The sequence below is a fragment of the Bos indicus genome, chromosome 16, assembly GCF_029378745.1.
Source record: "Bos indicus isolate NIAB-ARS_2022 breed Sahiwal x Tharparkar chromosome 16, NIAB-ARS_B.indTharparkar_mat_pri_1.0, whole genome shotgun sequence".
Taxonomy (NCBI): domain Eukaryota; kingdom Metazoa; phylum Chordata; class Mammalia; order Artiodactyla; family Bovidae; genus Bos; species Bos indicus.
This window is the reverse complement of record NC_091775.1, coordinates 52,200,138-52,221,748: the sequence shown is the minus strand read 5'-3', so window position 1 is coordinate 52,221,748 and position 21,611 is coordinate 52,200,138. Positions and strand designations below refer to the sequence as shown.

Below are 21,611 nucleotides of genomic sequence, written 5' to 3'. Positions count from 1 at the left end.
TCACGGTCTGGGGCCTTTCCTTTCTCTTCCTGCAGGTGGCCTGGAGAAGCTGCCCACAGGCCAGGCCCTGCCCAAAGCCTATGGCACAGGCTTCGTGGGCTGCCTGCGGGACGTGGTCGTGGGCCAGCGCCCGGTGCACCTGCTGGAGGACGCCATCACCAAGCCAGAGCTTCGGCCCTGCCCTGCCCTGTGAGCCACGCTGCAGCTGCTGCCCGCCCTGTTGTAATTATTTTCTATTTTTGTAAACTTGTTGCTTTTTTGATATGATTTTCTTGCCTATGTGACGGCTGGAGGGACTGCTGGCACGGCCTCCCTCCTAACCAGGCAGGCGAGCTGCAGAGACGGACTTGGTGCCGAGGGACTCTCAGGGTCAGGAGGGTAACTCTGCCCATGGAGGACTTGGCTCACTCAGCAGCCTTGGGATGCGACCCTCTGCCTCAGGACACTGTGTCCTGGCCTCTCAGGCTGTGCCTGCACAGTGTCCACTTGTGCTGGCCCCTGTGTTCGCCAGCCTGTTGGCAGACCTTGCATATACACGTTGCCCACATTCCCTCTGGCGAGGCCTGTCCCTAGAGCAGCAAGGCGCTGTGGGGTTTGGAGGGGCCCTTCCTCTGTGTAGGCTGGGGCCTTTCTGGATTCCAGCTGAGCTGCCCCTCCTCCCTGCCTGTGCTAGGTGGGGCCAGCCTCACCAGGGCCTGCTGAGCCCGGGCCTCATGTACCAATCCTGTGAAACAATGTCATTGTTGGGGCCATGCTAGCCCCTCCCTCCAGCTATGCCCACCCATCCCAGGGCACTGGAGAGCAGAGGCCAAGTCCAGGCCTGTTCAGGGCACCCTGGCCCACGGCTGGCCCTGCCCATCTACCCAGCCACCCTGGACGTGGCTGTGACCCCTTCCCACCGCCCAAGTCCCCATGAGGAGCCCTGAGAAGGAGCAGGGCCACTTGTGACATGTGGACTGCTTGATTCTGGCCAGCATCCCCTCTCAAGGATGCATGTGCAGGCATGGCCACCAACCACAGAGTCTTTATGTATGGATTTTATTTGACACCTGGGGTGGCGGGCCTGTTGTCTTTCCTGTCCTGGCCCGAGGACAGCTGAGGACACCACATAGAAAACATTCTGTCCAGTTTGGGGGTGAGGAGTGGTTGTCCTTATCCCAAAGTGACCAGGAGTAGCCTGGGTGTCTTACCAAGGCCAAGGAGCAGGTGCAGGGGTGGCAGAGATGGCTGTGAAGCCAGAAATGCCTTAAACTGCAATGTTAGGTCTCATCTGGTCCCGTCCCCCCAGCTGCCCACACCTCTCGTGGTGGGGGTGGCAACCCCAACCCTCTCACAGCCAGGCCTGGGCTGTCAGGCTTAGAGGCTGGAGGAGTCTTATATGTCCTGTTACTAACTCCAACCTATGTCTGTGTCAATCACCGTGAAATAAAGTCTGAACACTTTCAACAGGTGCTTGTGTGTATCCACACCAATGCCACCCCCCTCAGCCCTTCCTGGCCCAACGCTCTCCCACTTGGCTGGTTTCTGTCCTGAGAGCGCCATGATGCCCAGCTCCATGGTGGCGTGCAGGCTTCAACCTCCTTTAGGTGGCTCTGGATGGAGGAAGGGTGCTGGGTTGGGGGCTGCTTTTGGCAAGGAGACCCTGCACAGTGAGTGTGCACACTGTTGTGCGTGGAGCTGGCCAGGTGGATCCATGAGGCCTGCACCCCAGGTAGCCTCCTTAGGGATGGCAAGTCCTGCCATGTGTGCATATTTGCACACATATCTGCCTACATCTGTGTGTCTGAGCACAGGGTGGGAAGAGGAGCTATGAGGACAGCAGGTTGGCTATACTAAGGGTAAAGGGGGCCTGTGGGGGAGTCAGGATGGGGTGGGGGGAACTCTGGTGGGTGGGGATGGGGTGGGCCTGTGCTGGGCTGGACATGGGGTGGAGAAGACACTGACTGAGGTGCTGAAGCACCTAGGGGGGCCGTCCTGCAGCATCTGGAGTGGCTAGGTTTGAGGAGCTGAGGCCACCTGAATGGAATCCACAAGGCCAAGGGTTACCAGGCAGAGGGGAGTCTGGGCTGAGGCCAGGCACACTGGGGAGTAGGTGGCTCTGCTTGGTGCTGAATGAGGGGAGAGGAGACCTCCATGCTGGGAGGACCAGGAATGGGTGCTCTGGGAGCTGATGCTTCCAGGAGGGGCTCTCAAGGCAACCAGTGTTGAGGGTGCGGGGCCTTCAAAGTTGTCAGGAGCATGAGGAGGAAGAGCTCAGGGTGGGGATTTGGGATCAGGGTTGCAAGCAGCAGGTCCCAAGCCATGGTGTGGTGTACCACTCCTGAGAAGGGGAGGGGCTGGGGTGCTGGGCAGGCGCTGAGGCTCCTAATGGGGATCCCAAAGTTAGGAGCTCAGGAGCTCAGGCAAGGAAGGGTGGAGCCCCCACGCGATTGGCCAGTGGGCACCGGGGACAATTGGACCTGGCAGGGGCATCTGTAGCAGGAGTAAAGGGCCCACGGAGAGAGGTGTCAGCATTGCCTAGGAAGAGTGGCAGAGGTGGGAGAAGGGAACTTAGAACGGAACTTAGCAGCGCAACATAGGACTGGGTAAGACGAAAGGGCCCAGTTATCAGGTGGGCTCCCACCTCCGCCCCTTTGGGGCCGTCTCTGGGACACAGGTCGGGTGGGGCCTGTTCCGCCCGCTTCTCTCGCTCCCAGCCCCTCCCTCCAGGGTGTGGGGAGTGCAGCCCCTCCTCCCTCAGGACAGAGGCGGAGCCAGAAAGGTTCTTGGAAGGAAAGCACCAAAACGAGCAGGACCCATAATTAATCACTTTCTGTGCAGCTCCGTCCAGGGCCGCCTGGCACCTGCGCCCTCTGAGCCCATAATATGGTGTGAACCCCTTTTCCTGAAGCTCGGAGCGACCTTAGGAACTGGTGCTATTAACCCAACCTGCCAGCAAGGCAGCGAGACCTGAGGGCTCGGCTCCTTTAAGGGAGATACTGGAGGGGCGGGACCTCTCGATGGGCGCGGCTCCTTGGACGGGGCGGGTCCCGGTGGGCGGGGCTCTGATGGGAGGATCCTCTGGGTAGGCGGGGCCCCCTCAGAGCTACCAGAGAGCTGGAGCCCCGCAGACATGACCTCGCGCAGGTGAGCCTGGCCACCCGGTGGCCTGACGCTGAACCCCACCACATGCGCTTCGGGCCAACGGGTGCGGACAGGGGGTGCGGGAGAGATGCGACCCGGGACATCTCCTGCTCCTGACCGGTGGACCCCAGGCCTGACCTTCTGACATGTCATCTCCACATGTGACCTGTGACATCTCCACAGCCAGGGCCAGATTCCTGGGTCCTGGGACAGTGAGGCCTAGCCTTACTCTGGCCGGTGGAAAGGACTCTTTCAATCTGGGGCTGGGCCTGGGTGGAGGTCAGAGGTTCCCTGACCCTAGGGAATGGATGGTGCTCTTGCATGGTAGCCACTGGAGCCTAGAGTGGACAGCAGGTGTCAAGTCACTGACAGACCCTCTCTCTCTCACTCTCCTGGACTTCTTGCCTTCTTTTTGGCCACCAGAGATGTTTTCCACCTGGTGGTCTGCCCTTTCCAGTTTCAGGACTGGGAGCATCCTGGAAGCCCCTTGACCTGCAAGGTAGGCTCTTCCCTTCCCAGGCTCTCGTAAGGGCCAGGTTTAGGGGCGAGATCCCTGGAAACGGTGTGTGTGCAACCCAGGACAGGACGCAGCTCTGCCCCCATGAAGAAGAAAGGTTGGGCATGTGCAGGAAGGGGCACTTCCTGCCCTTTCTACCAGGTCCCCACTCCCTGGTTGTGCACACACTCATGTGAGCTCAGACTCTATCTGGATGTGGATGTCAGTGGGGAGCCACACAGGTGTGAGACGCCTGTCACCACTTCCTAGCACTTGGTACATCCAGAACACCTCTCTCTGGGGCTCGGTGAGGCTGGGGGGTCACAGGAGGGGTTGCCCTAAGACCCCGAATGACTCCCTAGATCAGTGAGGGGCTGGACAAGATCTGCTCTGCGGGTCTAGGGCAGTGCCTCAGTGGTGAGGGCCCCAGAATCCCTACAGGGGGTGTGGTGGGCCTGGCAAGGTGGCCTCTGGCAGGGCCAATGGCCCTGTAAGGCTCAGGAACAGTAGCAGTGAGTTGATCTCCAAGAACCTGTCAGCGTAGAGCCCTGTGGTTCCAAGATGTAACATCCAGCTGGAGATCAGGGAGGAGGGCATTTGGGATCTGTTTGGAATGACTCTCAGGCTCCCCTGAGCCTCATTTCTTGGTTCCCCAGGCAAGTTCTGGTGCTCAGAAAAGGTCATGTCTGTGTCATGTTCATGTGACCCTGGGCCAGCCTGGGAAAGCCCCGGGTGGGGCTCTGCCTGCCCTTGCCAACCCTCCCGCCCCACCCTGTGATGACCATCTGGACTGTCACTCCTCTGACCCCTGGGTCACTGCCCACAGCCCTATCAGGCCTGGGCAGGCCCAACCAAATCCCAAGCGAAACACATCCCCCCTCCTGCTTGCTCTCACCCAGCGGCCCCTTCCCATTGCCCTGCGGTTTGTGGGTCAACGGGCATCACCATTGCCACCACTCACCCCGGGACTCCGGCTGTGGGCAGGGCTGAGCTCAGGTCTTGCCTAGCATTGAGGTTTGATGTGTTGATATTGGTGCTTGGGAGGGGGCTGGGTCCTATGGGGGTCTGCTAAGCCCCTTAGAGTTCTCCCTGTGTTCCATGTTGGAGAGGAAAGCATGTCTCTGGTTAATTCAGTTCTGCACAGACAGGACAGGCCTGCATAAACAGGGACCAGAAGGGGCTAGGGGTAGGGAGCTGGAGACAGACACTAACAGTGCTCTGTGGTCCTCAGCCCTGGAGCTCCAGCCTGGGGCCCTCCCCTCTGTTCTGTGTATCTCCCATCATCCCAACAGTGTCTTTCCTGCAGGTACCATGTATATAGCATGTCCACAAGCCATTCATGGAACTCCCAGGGTCACAGGGTGTCCCATCTATTGATGAGACACCAAGGCCACACAGAAAGCTGGACCAGACACTGGCCAGTGGGTTCAGGCTGGGCTGTTTTTGGGCTCCTGAGCATCGACCAGACTCAGTTGGACCTTAAAGGGCCCAAGCTGTTTGACTCGGTGGGGAGCCCAGTGTATCTTGCCCACCCTACCTGCCCCTCTCCCGGACCTGCCTGACCATGTGACAAGGGCAGAACTGAGTCACTGACCTGCCACAGAGCAGGGAGCTCTTTGGCACAGAAGTGACCCTAGTGTGGAGATTGGAAATGGGACTTGCAGCTTCCCACCTCCTCCCACCCCGCAGCCAGGGCTGTGGCTGCACCAACCTGCTGGACACCTGACTCCACCTCTCAACCTAGTGGGGGGTGTGAAACCTGCCTCAGCCTGGGGTTGCAGGCAGGCAGTGGTATGAGCTGCTGTGACGGCTCAGGATGCCCTCCCTCTGGGGATTTCCACCTGACAGACAGCGGGCAGCTTGTGGGGAGGACAGAGGGACAGAAAGTATGAGCAAGAGTCCCCAAAAGGGCAGTGTGTCCTTCTCCCTGCTCTGTGGCTTGGGTGCCCCTTCTACCCTAACCCCCACATTCTGGGCATCGCCCATCTCGGACTGGATTCGGAGGCTGCTGGGGCCTGGGGGTGGGCATCTGGGATAGGATGCAGTTCAGCAGAGTTGGTGGCCCCAGGATGGGGGTCAGAAACCTTCCTTTGGGTTCCAGTCCCCCACCACCTCCTCACTGCAGTGGCTCTGGCAGCAGGAAGCCTTCACCCTTCTCCTGGTGGCCTGGCCTGCTCTTCTGTGACTGGCCCTAGAACTCATCCTGCAGCAGCTCTTAGCCCAGGAAACCTTCCCTGGCAGCCTCACCTGCTGGACTACTCAACAAAAACTACCCCTCTAGAGCCAGCATGGGAGGGAGCTTGAGACCCCAGGCCCAAAACATGCCCAGGAAGTGACTGGCTGGCAGGATACCTCCCTCCCCCTGGAAGAGCTGAATGGGAGTGCTGGGTGGCCCTGGGCAGGTCACCTGGGCTTCTGGGCCTCTCAGAACCTCTCAGAACATGGACCCTGGGGAGCCATGGAGGTCAGAATGGACCCTGCCCTCCCCGTAGTTCACATCTGATGGTGAAGACATGGCGGGGGGTGGGGGACAGGTAAACTCAGAAGCCTGTACACACCTGTCTGCTTGCTGTTCCAGCTGTCACGCATGGAAGGAGGGGCAGAGATGCAGCTGCAGTGCTGCAGGGTGGGGGCTGGGGTGTGTCTCTCAGAAAATGAACAGAGAGGAAGTGTGAGCCATGGCCTGCAGGACCAGCCGGAGGTGGCCAGATGAGGGGTGAGGTTGGAGAACAGAGAGATGAACAACGGGATGGGAGGGTGCTTTCCAGTGGGGGCAGGGTCCTTGAGGTGTGCAAGCATCCTGAAAGCCACACCGGGCCACTGAGAAGGCTTACGCGGCTCTGATGTATGTTTTCTGAGAACCTGTTTGTCTGCCGTGGCTCAGCTGGGGGTCACGGATGAGGCCTGAAATCAACACTGCAGTCCAGGCAAGAGCCAATGGGCACTGGTCCCAGGGGAGTGGGAGAAGTGGTTGGGTCTGGTCTGGGGCGTTTGGAAGTCAGGACAGGAGGGTGCAGCGTTGGGAGAGTGCTGGGGAGTTGAGGGCAGGGACCTGGGCAATGTCAGGCAGTGACTCTCTTCACTAAGTGAGGACTGTGTGGGACAGGGCCTCAGGGGCCTTGTCAGGACTTTTAAATCTTGGAAATGTCAAGACAGAGATGCTGTTACCTTTTCAGACAGAGATGCTGGAAAGGGTTGTGTCTGTGAGCTTGAAGCTCAGATCCCAGGTAGGGCTATATCCCTGGTGTGTGGATGTGGCAACACATGGAGGGCAGAGTGGGGAGGTTCCGACACCATAGGGTCAGAAGGAGGGGACCCAGGCCAGGTGAGGTGGGGAACCAGGTCAGAGTGTGGGGAACTCCCAAGTGGAGGTTGTGCTTCTGGAGGAGACCTGACCACCAGCCCCAGAAGGCTGGAGGAGACCCTGAGAGCCCAGGGAAATTGTCCTGTGGGGACTCAGCAGTGTGGACCAGTGCAGGACCATCCTTTCTGTGATGGTGGAGATGATTCTTTCCCACATGCGGTCGACAGCCTCCACTGGCCATACATGGCTTTCAGCAGTGAATTGTGGCCACTGTGACCCAGGAACTGGGATTATGATTGTGCTCAATTTTGACCCATTCACCTGCACGCCCCACACCTGCCCTGGGCTGAGCATCAGACTGTGAGGTATAGACTGAGCACAGATGGCTTGTTGGAGGAGTAAGGAAGCAGCTGAAGGCAGGGGCAAATGGAGCACAGGATGGGGCAGAGGGAGGGGCAGGAGGGCCTGGAAGAGGCGTGAACTGACTCCCATTACAGAAAGATCTCAGTGGAGCAGGATGGTGCGGGGCCATCTGCAAGGACAGGACAGGATAGGGTCTGTCCAGGGCATGTCAGCCCCTGCCTCACTTGTGGCCAGGTTATGACAGCGAACAGCTGGGTGGGGCCTGGAGGTGGCAGGTGGCAGAATTGGAGTCAGGGGCCCTGGTGTCCCACTGGAGGCAGGACAGGGGCAGGACCACCCTGGACACCGTGTATCATCTGTACAGTGAACCAGGGACACACACCTCTGAACCAGACGGCGCAAGACCCTCCTGCAGTGACCTTTGTGCCTCTATGGGAGACTCACTGTTGCCGGTGGAAGTCCAGACACTGTGTTACAGGGTCCCGCTGGGGGGTCAAGCCAGGTCCCTGCCCTGAGATGCTTTGGGGCCACCACACGAGTAGATTTAATCCCTGGCCCAGAAATTCTTGCCCTAACTGGACAAAAGAAGCCACCCAGGTAAAGAAAACAGCAGTTATGATCTCAGCAGTGGGCACCTGTGGAGCCCTGATGATGGCCCCCTGATCTGTCCCCCCATCTCATGGGGATAACTGTGAAGGGTGGTCCCAGGGCAGCAGCAGGGGAGGGCAGAGTTGAGCCCCTCTCAGCCTGGACCCCCAGCAGAATAAATGATGACTCTCTGGCCTTCCTGACCTGCTCCTGCCAGCCACCTGCTCCTCACCCACCACCCACCACCCACCTATCTTAGGTTCATTAATCATTCACTTCTGAATTCATGTCTGTTTGTTAATCCCCAGGCTCTGTTTTATACCCTGGTGTACACCCTGCACAGAATGTTTTCACCCCTTGTGGACCGTAAATCCTCCTGTAGGAGATAGATAAGCCAATAAATATGTATGTCAGGACGGTTTTCAGTGCTATGAAGAACAATGAAGCAGAACACGCATCCAAGAGTGAGGGGAGAGGGTCTCAGTCACGCAATGTGGGCCAGGAGTAGAGAAAGCTGGTACAGGGAGCCCTGCGGTGCATGGCCTTGTGTGGTGAGGGGCGGAGGCTGGTGGGCAGCAGCAGGTGGAGGGTGGACCTGGGCCTGTGGGCTGTGCTCTTCTCCCAGGGGCGTTGCTCAAATGACTGACCAGACCTGCCAGGGTGCCTTGGGAGAGAGTGGAGAAGGTGGGAGGGGCGGGGGCCCCTCGGTCCGCTGCCGGGCTTTGAGGGGAGGAAGGGAGCTCTGGGTGGCCATGGGGGATCCCGAGTGCCTTTGGTCAAGCTGGGACGCCCGGTGGACAGTGAGCTGGGGAGAGACGGCAGAGGGCTGAGGTTCCTGCTGGTGTTCTGGGAGGGGATGTCTGCCCTGCCCACCTGCCACTGTGGGAAAGGTTCTGCCCATCTATGTCCCTGGTCGCTCCCAGCCTCACCTCCTTCCCCACAGACCCTAGACTCTGTGGTCACAGCCCAAGGATGGGGGTGGGCACAGGGCACCCCAGAGGGCATCGTGGGTGTGGTCAGGATGGCCCAGTATCTCCCAGCTAATCAGCAGCTCTCCCTCTTCATTTCAGGTGGTTTCACCCCAACATCAGTGGAGTTGAGGCTGAGCAGCTACTCATGTCCAGTGGCCAGCACGGAAGCTTCCTGGCAAGACCCAGCAAGAGCTGCCCCGGGGGCTTCACACTGTCTGTCAGGTGGGTGGGTGGTGCAGGGTGGACAGGCCTGAGGCCCCGGGGGACCTCAAGGGGTGAGAATAACCTCAGCTGAGGGCATAGCAGGGGGTCAGGCTCCCTAGTGCTCCCAGAGGGCTGGTGGACAGCATTCTGAGCAGCAGGGACCTCTGCTGGGGGCTAGACATGCAAGATCTGGGGGGTCTGGTGTTCTGGCCAGGTGGCCCCTGGGCAGGAGGGGCCACTTAGACCTTCAGGGATGGCTCAGTGTGGTGGGCCCTGGTCAGCGAGATGCCCTCATCCCTCTGAGGGTCCTCACTGGCCGTAATTGTACCCCCATCTGCTGGGGATGTCACTCACTGGAGATCTGCCCAGAGCCCTACAAGAGCCAATGTGTAGGGAGGATGGGCAGGAGGGGCCATGACCAGCAGAGTGGACAGCCAGACCCATGTCCACCCTGTGTGAGGCAGGTCAGTCTAGAGTCTGGGGAGGGGGGGGTCTTCCAAAAGCACTCCAAGTTTTTCTGGGTTTTCTGCTAAACCTGAGGCAGCAGGTGGGACAAGTCCTCAGGGTGGATTTCCCTCCCCTGAGAGACAGGCATTCTGTTCTTACCTGGGGCTTCCCCAGCCACACTGGGCACCTGGGAGAAGCAGTCCAGCCCCCTGTCCTTCAGAGCCCCTGGAGAGGTGGGCTGGGGTGAGGCAGAGTCTGTCCTGAGAGGCTGCCCCAGCCTCGGCCACCAGGCCAAGGGAGAGTTAAGCCTGTAGTCGCCAAACCTAGTACTGGCTTCCCTGGGGGCAATGGGGGCAGGGTGCCCACCACCCAGGATGAGGCCTGGACACTAACTGGGCAGGAACCTGCAGAAGGGAGGGACCTGACCTTGACTGTGGCTGTTCTGGGCAGAGGGATGGCAGAGGCCAAGAAATCAGGGCAAGAACTCCCCTGGGGCTATTTGGGAAGCTGAGTGCTCATGGGAAGGAGGGTGGTTGGTGAGAACAGTGGCCCTGATGGCAGCTGGTGCACTGGCCCTTTCAGGCGCCATAATGAGGTGACTCACATCAAGATCCAGAACACAGGTGACTACTACGATCTGTATGGAGGGGAGAAGTTCGCGACGCTGGCTGAGCTGGTACAGCACTACACAGGCCAGCATGGGGGGCTGCTCCGAGAGCGTGGCGGGGCCCCCGTGGAGCTCCGGCACCCGCTGGGCTGCCAGGACCCCACGTCGGAACGGTGAGCGGCTGTGTCTACATCTGGCCGACATCTGTGTCCGCACTTGTGTGTGTGCGAGAGTCCGAGGGGCAGGGGTCGATGGACACGGCCTCTGGATTTCTTCTGCCCCCAGGACTCAAGGTCAGGCTTGGGCACCACTGTGGCAGAGTTGAGGGAGTATAAAGCACTCCCTCCTCAGGGGTTTTGGCCTCAGTTCTCCAGGTCTCAGGCACCAGCTACAGAGGGGTGCCTGTGGAAGAGCTGCAGCCGGCCTCCTGTCTGCCTGCCTGCCTGGTGACCTGGGGAGAGCAGGTCTCCCAGCCTCGGTTTCCCTGGCTGCACTGCGGAGGCCTGAGCCAGCTGTGCCGGCTGAGGAAGCCCGGTGGGCCTGGCCTGGCCCACTCCTTGCTGAGGACTAGGCTGCCACCTGGTGGCCACCCTGGGGCCCTGCAGGGCCTGAGGGTCCCGCCTCGTGTTGCTTTCTGGGTTGGAGGAGGTTTGGAGGAGGCTTGCAGAAGGGTCCGAGAGGTGGGCAGGGCTGACCCAGGTTGGCTTGGGTGTGGGTGCTGCCCGGGGCCCACGAGGTCTAGGTGGGTGTGTGTCTCTCTTGGTGTCTGTGCCTCAGAGACTTCAGCTACTTGTGGGTCTGTGCCCCTCACCTGGCCAGTCCAGGGCCTCCTTTCTCACGTGTGCTGCCCTGGGCCAGGTGGTATCATGGGCATCTGTCTGGTAAGGAGGCTGAGAAGTTGCTGATGGAGAAAGGGCGTCCAGGCAGCTTCCTGGTTCGGGAGAGTCAGAGCAAACCTGGGGACTTTGTGCTGTCAGTGCTCACACAGCAGCTGGACAGGGTGGACCGCCAGCCGCGTGTCACCCACATCATGATCCACTTCCAGGTAAGAGGCGGGGTGGGGTTTGGGGTGTGGCTTGGGGAGGGGGTAGCCACCAGGCCCTCACTGCCACCCCACAGCCAGATGGGAAGTACGACGTGGGAGGTGGTGAGCAGTTCGACACCCTTGGAGATCTGGTGGAGCGCTACAGGAAGAACCCCATGGTGGAGAGGTCAGGGGTTGTGGTGCATCTTCGGCAGGTATGTCCCCAGGCACCTGAACCTTGGGGTCTGAGTGAGCTTCTCCCTCTGGAGGACAAGGGACTCTGGCATAGCCCCTGGGGCAGGGTGGCTGAAGGCAAGGGTGGGGGCCAGGGCGCTCTGGGGTCCACTGGGCCTTGCTAAGCTTGGACTCGAGCCTCTACCTGCCAGCCCCTCAAGGCCACGAGAATCAGCGCTGCAAGCATTGAGAGCCGTGTGCAGGAGCTCAGCGAGGCCACGGATGCCAGCGAGAAGGCCAAGCAGGGCTTCTGGGAGGAGTTCGAGGTGTCGGCCTGCTGCCCACTGCCCCCCTTCAGACTCCCGTCCTCTGGGCTGTGGCAAGGGCCAGCAGAGGGGTGTGGGTCAGGGCGTGTATGGCGGGTGTTGAGGGCTCTGGGGCCACAGGCTAAAGCCCCACTCCTCCAGATGCTGCAGCAGCAGGAATGCCGGCTCCTGTACCCCCGGAAGGAAGGCCAGCGGCCGGAGAACAAGCCCAAGAATCGATACAAGAACATCCTTCCCTGTGAGGCTGGGGCTGGGGTCACATGGGGACCAGGTCCTCACCCACCAAGTGCAGGGCCTATCTGGCAGAGGGGTCCTGGGGGTGGAGGCAGGGGTCATTCCCCACCACTGGTGCGATGCCCTCTCTTGCCCCTTCGTCCTCTGCCTCTGCTCACCACAGGTCAGCGGGGATCCCTCTTCCCTGGAGACCTGAGCTACATCTTCCCTTCTCAGTTGATACCACTCGTGTCATCCTTCATGATGTGGATGACAGAGTGCCTGGAGCCGACTACATCAATGCCAACTACATCAGGGTGGGTACTTGGCCTGCTGCACCTGTGGCCTACATGAATCAAACCCTGGTCACTCCATTCCCCATAATAATGAGCCTGGAGCTCCTGGAATGGTCTGTGGACTTTGGAAAGACAACAGATACTCAGGAAGGGTGCAGTAGTCTGCACTGGGTCCTCAGAGGGGCCAATCCAGAAACTGCTGGATTAAATATTGGTCCTAAGCCCCTTCCACCCTCCATGGTCTGTGTGTGAGCCACTTTGGCTACTTTGCATATCATTTGCATCAACTTGAATTGGTCCTCTGGCACTTTAATTCCTGGAAACAGCAGGCAGCTGACCCCACCTTCTTTCAGAGTGACCCAGAGGAGAAGCCAGGCCATGGACTGGGCAAGGTGTACATCGCCACCCAGGGCTGTCTGCCGACTACAGTGGCTGCTTTCTGGGCCATGGTGCACCAGGAGAACACACATGTCATCGTCATGACCACCAGGGAGGTGGAGCGAGGCCGGGTAGGAGCTCCAGCTCATGTTCCTCCCCTCCTCCTGCCATGTGCCCCACTGGACCTGTGTTGGAGCTGGCCCAGCTTTGCTTCTTCAGTCTTAGAGATGCTGGGGCACGGCGAGGGCCCTAGAGAGACCCTATGTGTGCCCCGCAGGGAGGAGGGGCATGGGTGCTGGTGGTCTTCCAGCATGGCTAATGCCATGCCCCCACCCCCCAGAACAAGTGTTTCCGATACTGGCCAGAGCTGCACGGCAGCCAAGAGTACGGCCACCTTCACGTGTGCAACATGGCTGAGCACTGGGCCCAGGGCTATTGTGTGCGGGAGCTGCAGGTGTGGAGGCCAGACCAGGTGAGCCTGAAGAGCCTCGGGAGCCTCAGGGCTAGGGTGATGTGCTCAGGAAGTCCCCAGGTCTGTGCTGGGCTGGCCCAGCCTCCACCCAAAGCCACTAGCTTTGGTGGCTTCCACATGGCTCAACCCACTGGGCAAAGTCCTGGCCTGGGCCATGCTGGGCAGTGATCCCAGTCAGGCAAGTTCTCAACCCAGCTGTCTGGCTCCAGGGTGGCCTCACACCCATATAGGCCTCTTCTTCCAGTTCCTCCCTGGGCATCTCAGTACCTTCGGCCTTCTTTGTATGCCATTGGTGCCTGTTTCTCTCCCAGGCACATTTCCCTCCTGGCCAGTTCCCCTCCCAGGCACATTTCCCTCCTGGCCAGTTTCCTTTGATAACCACCGGGGCTCCTGCAAGCCTCTGTGTTTAGCCCTTCTTAAATAGAATTCACTTCCTGGAAGCTGCTCCTCCCCAGGACCGTCTTTCTTCCTTTCCCCGGGCAGCGCAGGTCCTCCAAACCCTGAATCCCATCTTTTCCTCCCACTCCCTCCAGCTCTGTCTGGGCCCTGCTGGTCACTCCTTCTGGCAAACCCCGCTGGGCCTCGCCCTGTCTCTCCCCAGTTCAGTCCCTGTGCCCCTCCCAACCAAGGGTCACAGCAGCCCGAGGTGCTTGGGACAGCCCAGACCTCCCAGCTGGCACTCACCAGCCCACCCTGCCTAGGAGGAGTCGCCACACACAGTGAAACACTACCAGTACTTCAGTTGGCCGGACCACGGCGTCCCGGCCGAGCCCACCGGCGTCCTTAGCTTCCTGGAAGAGGTGAACCGGACCCACAGCAGCATGCCGGGGGCCGGACCCATGGTAGTCCATTGCAGGTGCGACAGGGGATGGGGCGGGGCCAGCGGTACAGGTGCGACAGGGAAAGGGGCCACGGCTCTGTCCTGTCAACTAGCCACAGGCCTCCTTGGTCCGTCCCAACAGCGCTGGCATCGGACGCACTGGCACCATCATTGTGATTGACATCCTGGTGGACGTCATTCGCAGGCAGGGTGAGCCGCCCCAGGCAGGCCCCGCCCCACGTAGCCCCACCCCCTGCGCTTGCCGGTACCGCTCGTTGCATCTAGCCATCCCACCTTCTCCCTGCCGGCCCCTCTCCGCCCTGAGCACGCTCCTCCCCAGGGTTAGACTGCGACATCGACGTCCCCAAGACGATCCAACTGGTGCGGCGGCAGCGCTCGGGGATGGTGCAGACCGAGGCGCAGTACAAGTTCGTGTACCTAGCGCTGCAGCGGTACATCCAGGGCGAACAGCTGCGCCTCCGCAAGCCTGTGGGGGCGGGGCCGGGCCGGGGCGGAGCCTGCGCTGGCGTCACCATGGTGACCAGGGGCCCCTCCCCTCAGCGCGAGCGGCAGGAGGAGCGCGGCTCGCTGAACCTGGGCGTCTCGCCCGTCGACCCCGGCTGTAGCCCCGGACCCGCGCCGTCTCGGGCGCCGGCGGCGTGAGTGGAGCATCAGGGACTGTGGAGGGCAGAGTCCCGGCCGGGGGCGGCGGCGGGGCGGGGGAGGGGAACAGGAAGGCCTCGGGGGCGTGGCCCGGGCTCGGGGGCGTGACCGGGGCGAGGGGGCGGGATCGCAGGTGGGCCCCAGTCGAACTCTGTCTCTGCCTGCAGGACCCGGGAGGCCCCCCGCCACGAATATGAGAACCTGCAGGGCCTAGAGCCGTGAGAGCCCCTCGTGCACGTGCCCCGAGTGGGGCTGGAGCCGTGCAAGAAGGCGGGAGCCCAGCAAGCCCGGCCTCCGCGTTCCTCCAAAGGACTGTTTAGGATTGTGCAGACAGGCGCCCAGCCCTGAGCGCCGCGGAGTCGGGGTGGGGATGGGGGTGGGGTCCCTGGTCTGCCCCTCAGACCCTCCCTAACCAGGTCTGCACGCCCAGAAATGGTGAGGGGCGGGCAGATCCCGTGGCCCTGGCACTCCTGGAGGAGGGGAGGCAGAGCTGCAGGGCTGCTGTTTGACTCAGTTTGGGAGGCCGCCAGTGACCAACTGCACGTTGCGGTGAAGACATGTGTGCTACATGTCTGAGGGTCACTCTAAATGTGGGACACGAGACCAGCTAGTGAGTGCCAGTTTGTTCACCAGCATTTGTGACCCTCTCCCTGCTTTCTGAGTGCCCCCGCCCCTTCAGAGTTACTTCTCAGCCCTGCCTACAGCTGTGGTCTAGGCTGTGGCCTGGCAGTGGCTCAGTCCTGCCACGTCCAGACCTAACCCAGACTGTCACATTGCAGTCATGCGTAGATAAATGCTTGTTAAATGAGGGAATATGTGACATGCTCATCTGACCACAGTGAGGAGGGCGAGGCTCCATGAGAGCATGACTTGTTTGTGACGATGCGATATCACTGGCTTGTGGTCCACACTGGCACCCTCCCATTATGGATGGCCCTGTGACTTTCTGGTCTCCTCAGTAAAATGCCTTCTCAGTTCTGCATCTTTGCTGGGGCTTGGAGAAAGGGTACCTGTGGGTCCCCATGACTGGGCCCAATTCCCCAGGGTCTTTCTGAGCCACAGGCACAGCTGGTTGGAGCAGGAAGTCCTGGGTTTTGGGGTGAGGAATGAGGAGGCTGAGACCTATGCAAGCCAGAACCGGCTTGGCTTCTCTTCGTCATGCCAGCCTGGCGGTGCAGGATTCCTGGACTGATAGCAGTATTGGGTGGGGGAGGGGTGGGGTGGCAGGACTCCCGCCCATCCCCCAGGATGCTCGCTTCACCAGCCAGGTCTGGCCCTCCTCTGCTGGAGGAACCCGAGGCCTGTAGATCGTCAGGATACGCTGGTTGTCGCCACCTCCGCTTCTGTGCACCCTTGAGCCTCGGTTCCCAGGGGTCGTGAGGTCCTGTAGCCCTCCACTCAGGGCTCTGGGCAGGGCTGTGGGATCATGACTTCTGGGGGTTGTAGCCTGTTGTGAGCACAGTGGGGGTGGGAAGGAGGACTCTGGACCAGGCCAAGGCCCCATCCCGGCACCCCCTGCCCCAGGTGCTCCCGGCCCTCACTGTCTCCCTCAGGCAGCCTCCCAGCCCCAGGAGGCAGCCAAGCCCAGAACTGCTCCAGCCCATCCACAGCCCAGGCAGGACCGGAGTTGGACCCCCTAGAACTTGGGCCACACACGCTAGGGGCTGCTGGGAGTCCAGTCCAGGAGGTGTCCTTTGGATTCAGAGCCTTTGTGGAAGGGGCAGACTGGGCTTTTCTGGAAAAAGTGGCTTAATGGTACAGGAAAGAACACAGAGGGTGAGGACCCCTTATCAATTGTGGGTACAAAATAGTTTATTTAAAAATGTACAATTCAGGAGGGCAGGATGGGCACTGGGGAGCTGGGCTCCCTGCCACTGCCCTCTGTCCCCATGGCCACCCAAGGGAAGGGGCCAGCCCTGCCTGGGGAAGCGAGGAGCCATGGTGAAATGTGAAAATAAGATGAGGGTGGCAAGCCCCCTCCCTTTTCAGCAAGGGGTAGGTCCTACAGGTGATTCACAGTGTGGACAGGGAGGGGCCTTGCCAAGCTGTCTCTTCTGGGCCTCAGTTTCCCCATCTGCAAGATGGGGGTTAGGGAGGTGGTCTCTGGAGCCCATAGCAATCTGATTCTTGGATGCTCCAGGGACCATTTTGTCCACCCCATAGGACCCAGCCCCAGAGAGCGGGGGGTTGTGTGTGCTGAATGGGGTGGGGTTCCTCAGAGATGTGGGGGCTCCTCTGGGATCCTGGAGGGGTGGGGTGGGTGGAAGTGGTGACACTAATTGTACGCCAGGGACCTGAGCGAGGAGGTGGTGGCGGCGGTGGAGGGTGGCCGGGGGAGGCAGCGCAGGCTCCCAGTCTTGAGTGCGCACTGCACGGGCCAGAGGACCACACAGAAGAGCACCAGCAGCAGGGCTGTGATGAGCGCCACGCGCCTCCAGTCCCTGCAGCGCGCCCAGCAGCGGGCCAGGGGCCCCCGACGGTGGGCGGGGTCTGGGGTGGGCACAGGCGCAGCAGGCTCAGGGGGCTTGCTTGGGCCTATGTCCACACACATGAAGCCGGGCTCCACCGGGCCAGGCACAGAGGGCGATGGGTAATAGCACAGCTTGGTACCCTCTAACCACACAGGCTCCTCCTGCTGCAGGTGAGCTGGCATCCGGGCCTGTAGCTGGCGGCTGGTGCGCAGTGCAGGGGCTCCAGCAGCGGGTACAGCTGTGGGTTGCCGGCAGAATGGGCAGGGCACAGCCTCGCTACCTGGCTGGCCTGTGGGCTGGGCGGCCGCCAGCCGTGCCAGGCACTCCAGGCAGAAGACATGGGTGCAGGAGAGCTCCTTGGGTGTCTTGAAGATGTTGTCATAGCCCGAGAAGCAGATGGAGCACTCCAGAGGGGAGGCCACTTTCTCTGAGCCTGGGGTGCCCGGAGACCTGGGGCTGCTGGCTGAGCTGGGGGACCTGGGCACTGTGGCTGTGGGGCTGCTCCTGCTGGTAGGCGGCATGGTCGTGTGCCACACCTGTGGGCCTGACGACATGGTTCTGGGCTGTGGGACAATGGAGACCACTGTGAGTGACCTTGACTGCTCCTTTCCTGCAAGGTCAGTCAGTCACTCTCTCCCCATCCCTCTTCATTGCATCATCTCAGAGATGCCTGTGGGCACCTCTCTGAAGTCCCCCCACCTGCTCCCCAGCTCCTCACGTGCTTTATCAGGGGTCAGTACCCTGGGGTGCCCCAGCCTGGCTGGGCCCTGTGGGCCACTGCTCAGTGAACCCCTCCCACCAGCCCTGGCCTACCTGACCGTGCCATTGGGCAGAAATAAAAGTGATGATGACAACGGCCCACGACAGTTACTATTTACATCAGGGCTCTGCCAGGCTGGACCCTGGTCATCTAATACCAAGAGCCACGGTGCAGAAGAGGCATCTCAGAGGGGCCCCTGGCTGTCACAGGAAGAGTGTGGCTCTGGGCCAGGTGAGGTTGGTTTAAACACAGATTCCAGTGTGGGTGGCTTATTTGGTGGGCGCACAATAACTGGCAGGCAGTTGTGTGAGGTGGGCGCCAGGCCTGGCTGGACAGGCTGCGGGAGACCAGGGGGCCTAAGCAAGGGTGGTGGCCATGGCCTGAGGAGGGGCTTTGTCTCCCCACCGTGGCCTCAACCTGTAGGGCCAGCTCGTCTGGTTGGTGACAAGAGCCTGATGCTGGCCCTCAGGGCCTGGAAATGCTCGTCACCCTTTGGCCAGTGGAGCGGGGAGGGTGGATGAGCCAGGCATCCTCTTTGGGCTGGCCCGCCACCCAGGAGGGTCACACCAGCCACAGCCGCCATCCAGGAGGCAGTGGGATGTTCCACTCCTCACCTACTACCCTCTCCATGGGAGGCCCAACCTGTCTCCCTGATGAGGCTCAGGTAACCTGCCTGCTGCTCCTTCTTGGGCCTAGGTCTCTACCCCAGGCAGCCACATGGGTCCTGCTTGGAGGAGGGCAGGTAAGGGGGTGACTCACCCATCACCTTTATGATGGACAGAGGAGGCCGGGGCCTTGGGAAGGCCTGACCACATGACCCCATAGAGCCCATGAGCCCCCCAGAGGTGACCTGAGCCTGACTGGCTGGTCAGTACAGGAGGGCTGGTGGAATGACTTTGCAGTGACGTGCCACAAAGGCTCAGGTATTGCTGCCACCTGACAGTGACCACTGTGAGTCACGGTGGTATCACTGTGATGTCACGAGTGCTCTGGCATCGAGGTGTGAGATGTCAATGTATTTTGGTGACAGCAGCTGCCACAGGCCAGGTACAGCTTCAGCAGGGTCTGGGGTACTGCAGCCGTCCTCCCCCAGCTGTTCCCCACATGACTGGTTCCTTGGCACTGGGCCCCACCCTTCTGAGGAGGTGCTCCACCCTGAACCTGTACTGGTGAGACGGGAGTGCCAGCTGAGCCGGACTTACCTGGTAGCCAGGGTTAGAGGGGCCCGGGCATGACCCTCTTGGCTGATTCGGCCAGGCTGAGGCCCCAAGCTCACTTGTCCTGGAAGCGCTGGCTTCGTCTCCTCTGGTCCAGGCTGGCTTGTGTTCCCCGACTAGTGTTCCTCTCCAGAGCTGTCGTCCGCAGCTGTGCCGGGCAGGTGGGGTGTGGGATGTGTGCGCTCCTTCAGGTGTGGAGCGCTGTCCGAGACAGGTGTGAGTTCTATGGGCGTGGGCTCCTGGCAGGTGTATTTATATGCTCGCTTGGGATCACGCTGGCCAGGGCGTGGCCCAGGGCCTCCAGGATTGGCTGGCCTCCCATCCTCTCCCTGGCAGGCTGGGCAGTAGAGGGCGGGGAGTCAGAAGTGAGAGGTCAGAACCTGGGGTGGGGCTGGGGGTCAGTAGGCCTCTGCAGTCTGGGCAGGTCTCAGCGGGTGACTGGGTGCCTGGTAAAACCTCTCCCTACTCTGCAGCTCCTGAGATGCTGGAGCAGCCACTCCAGAAACAGACCTACCTGCTCACTGGCCTTGTTCAAGGTGGGGGCACCTGAGCTCCTTGGGTGGGCCCCCAGAGGGTCCTTGCAAGGAGGCCCCCCACTCAGTCAGTTCACTGACACCCTCCCCCAACAGCCCCTGTTCCTGCCCCTCCCCGCCAATACCCACCTCATCCATGTGGCTGCCACTCAAAAGCACAGCGGGCCCCAAATGGGCTTCTGCTGTGCTCATCCCTTCCCACCTGCAGCCTTTGGGGGCTGGGAGAAAACTCCTTGCTCTGGGTCCGGGGAGTGGGGTGAGAGGTCAGGCTGGGAGTGCCCGCAGGGTGAGTGAGGGGTGAGTCAGGGGTGAAGGTGTGTCAGGCAGCAAGCTGGCCACAGGACTTGTTTCAGGGGAGCATCTTCTGGGGGGACCTTAGTTTCGTAGGTAGGGAAGGGACTCAAGGAAGTGCCCACCCAGGCAGGGGATCCGGAAGTCTCCCTGGGAAACAGGGAACGGTTTCAGCAGGTTAATACCGAGTCCCAGCACACCACAGGGCCAGCCTGCGCCCAGGCCTGTCTGGGGCCAGGATGGAGAGAGTGAGGGCTGTGCCGGAGGGGCCTTAATAGCCAGTGGCATGGGCTGTGACCACCCACAGTCAGCCTGCCTGATCCTCCTGGCCACAGGGTCACAGGAGGCTCTCTTCTCCACCCTGTGGCTTCGCTGCCCACCCCCCACCCCAGCTTCACATACCACACTTCAGTGTGCACCTGATCTGACCTTGGGGGCCAGGACCTGATATGGAACCCCAATCATGAGCCTTTTGGGAGTGAGTGTTGGGCTTGGTGAGGCTGGGAGAGGGGTCCACCCTGGTGGGGAACGACCCTGACCCTTCAGCGGATGGTTCAGGACCCCCAGAGGCTGCTCAGCCCCAAGAGCACTAGGAGAAGCACTGACAGCCTTGGAGCAGGCTGCCTGGGCCCAGACCCCAGGAGGAACCGGAGTGAGAGGAAAGGGGCAGCCAGGACTGCAGCCGCAGGAGGTTGAGGTGTGGGGCGACTACAGGAGAGGAAGAGAGGACCAGGGCTTCCTTGTGTGCTCCAGGAGCAGGAAGAGCTTCGGTGAGGGGCTTGGCGAGGGTTCAGGGCCAGCGGGGTTGGTGAGGGCCCAGAGGATGGGGAGTCTCTGTGAGGGCGGGGCCTGCCTGAGCAGGACGGGGCTCTGGTTCCCACGGGTATCGTGACTCAGGGTCTGATGCTCCTCCAGGAAGTGTCCTGGTCCTCTGAGCACACCTCCCCAAGGGCTTCTGGGAATATCTGAGCTCTGAGATCACCCCGAGCTCCTCAGTGGACAGTCAGTGCCCGAGGCGAGGGGACAGGAATGCCCGAGGGATGTGCCATCGGGGTGGGGCCAGGTCTCACCACACGGGACCATGGCGCTCAGGGATCCCCTGGCCCCACACACCTGCTCACTCTCATCATGACGAGGGAAGAATATCTACATCTCGTGAGCGTGAGGGCCTCATGTGAGCAGGTGAGCTGCTTACCAGCTTACTCCGGCTGGCTGTGTGTGCACCTGTGTGTGTGTGTGCACGTGTATGCACGTGTGAGGGGAGCCTGGCTGCTGGCAGGTGACCATGAAGCTGGGGCTTACTTGCCAGACTGGGCAGAGAGCAAGGCCTGCAGTGAACACCCCTGTCCAATCATGGCTCTCAGATGGTAGGGGTCCCCAAGACCTCAGGACACCTGGGAGTCCTAGGCTGGAGGCACAAGCTACTTTTGGCCAAATGAGCAGGGGACAGGCCTGCCCCACAGGGCCCACCCTGGCCATGGCTCCCCAGCCCCAGTACTTGTTCGAGGACTGGCTTCAAGACTCTGAGGTCTTGCAGGGGGCACAGAGAACAGCCAGTTTGGGGAAAGGTCTCAACATGGGTGTAAACTCTGGTGTGCCCCACAGGCCAGAGCCTGGGAGACAGAGGCTGGGCTGCAGCAGGGGCTCTAGGGGGTGCACTTGGGCTTGGCCTCCACCCCACCCTCTGCACTCTGGCTCCTGAAAAGCTCGGAGTTGCCCTCTGGCCACAAGGTGACTCCTCCGGTCCTGTCCCTCCCACACCCAGCAGTGAGCCGAGTTCCCAGTTGGCCTGGCCTTGGGGGCCAGCTCTTTCTGGGGCCCGGTGCCCAGGCCCCACCAGGGCCTCTGTTCTCATGTCCCATCCTCAGGC

General features: G+C 61.0%; 3 protein-coding genes across 11 annotated transcripts in view; 2 read left to right on the top strand and 1 right to left on the bottom strand.

The window, feature by feature from the left end:
• The window catches only part of AGRN (agrin), a 39,321-nt gene extending 37,875 nt beyond the window's left edge, over positions 1-1,446 (top strand). For all 4 annotated transcript variants that reach the window (XM_070768427.1, XM_019976354.2, XM_070768430.1 and 1 more), the window contains one exon: positions 36-1,446. In XM_070768427.1, the coding sequence (XP_070624528.1) occupies positions 36-193 (158 nt within the window). In that variant the 3' untranslated portion in view covers positions 194-1,446. The remainder of the gene's footprint in view (positions 1-35) is intronic.
• Positions 1,447-3,084: 1,638 nt separating this feature from the next.
• Positions 3,085-15,451, top strand: LOC109570168 (tyrosine-protein phosphatase non-receptor type 11-like). 6 transcript variants are annotated; one of them, XR_011560869.1, is made up of 14 exons: positions 3,085-3,126; positions 8,945-9,067; positions 10,079-10,276; positions 10,962-11,148; positions 11,223-11,342; positions 11,514-11,865; positions 12,078-12,157; positions 12,463-12,645; positions 12,855-12,986; positions 13,688-13,842; positions 13,949-14,016; positions 14,147-14,258; positions 14,368-14,465; positions 14,637-15,451. XR_011560869.1 is itself a non-coding variant. In XM_070768418.1 (14 exons), the coding sequence occupies exons 1-14, from the start codon at positions 3,113-3,115 to the stop codon at positions 14,689-14,691; spliced, it is 1,818 nt and encodes a 605-aa protein (XP_070624519.1). In that variant the 5' UTR covers positions 3,085-3,112; the 3' UTR covers positions 14,692-15,451. The 6 variants fall into 6 exon arrangements, 5 of the variants coding, with proteins under 5 accessions (XP_070624519.1, XP_070624518.1, XP_070624517.1 ...); XM_070768418.1 differs by having other exon boundaries at positions 11,514-11,627; positions 11,769-11,865; positions 12,490-12,645; positions 14,147-14,465; XM_070768417.1 differs by having other exon boundaries at positions 11,514-11,627; positions 11,769-11,865; positions 12,490-12,645; positions 13,949-14,465.
• Positions 15,452-16,169: 718 nt separating this feature from the next.
• Positions 16,170-19,469, bottom strand: RNF223 (ring finger protein 223). Its single transcript, XM_070768419.1, has 2 exons — positions 18,903-19,469; positions 16,170-17,503 (listed from the first exon to the last, which is right to left on the bottom strand). The coding sequence occupies exon 2, from the start codon at positions 17,492-17,494 to the stop codon at positions 16,745-16,747; it is 750 nt and encodes a 249-aa protein (XP_070624520.1). The 5' UTR covers positions 17,495-17,503; positions 18,903-19,469; the 3' UTR covers positions 16,170-16,744.
• Between the last annotated feature and the right edge of the window lie 2,142 nt (positions 19,470-21,611).

What these genes read in the sequence shown, in the direction of transcription:
- RNF223 (XM_070768419.1), bottom strand. Translation starts at nt 17,494, where the DNA reads ATGTCGTCAGGCCCACAGGTGTGGCACACGACCATGCCGCCTACCAGC.
- LOC109570168 (XM_070768414.1), top strand. An exon ending in GGCTTCACACTGTCTGTCAG is followed by an intron (nt 9,068 to 10,078) that starts GTGGGTGGGTGG and finishes TGGCCCTTTCAG; the next exon opens with GCGCCATAATGAGGTGACTC. An exon ending in ACATCATGATCCACTTCCAG is followed by an intron (nt 11,149 to 11,222) that starts GTAAGAGGCGGG and finishes GCCACCCCACAG; the next exon opens with CCAGATGGGAAGTACGACGT.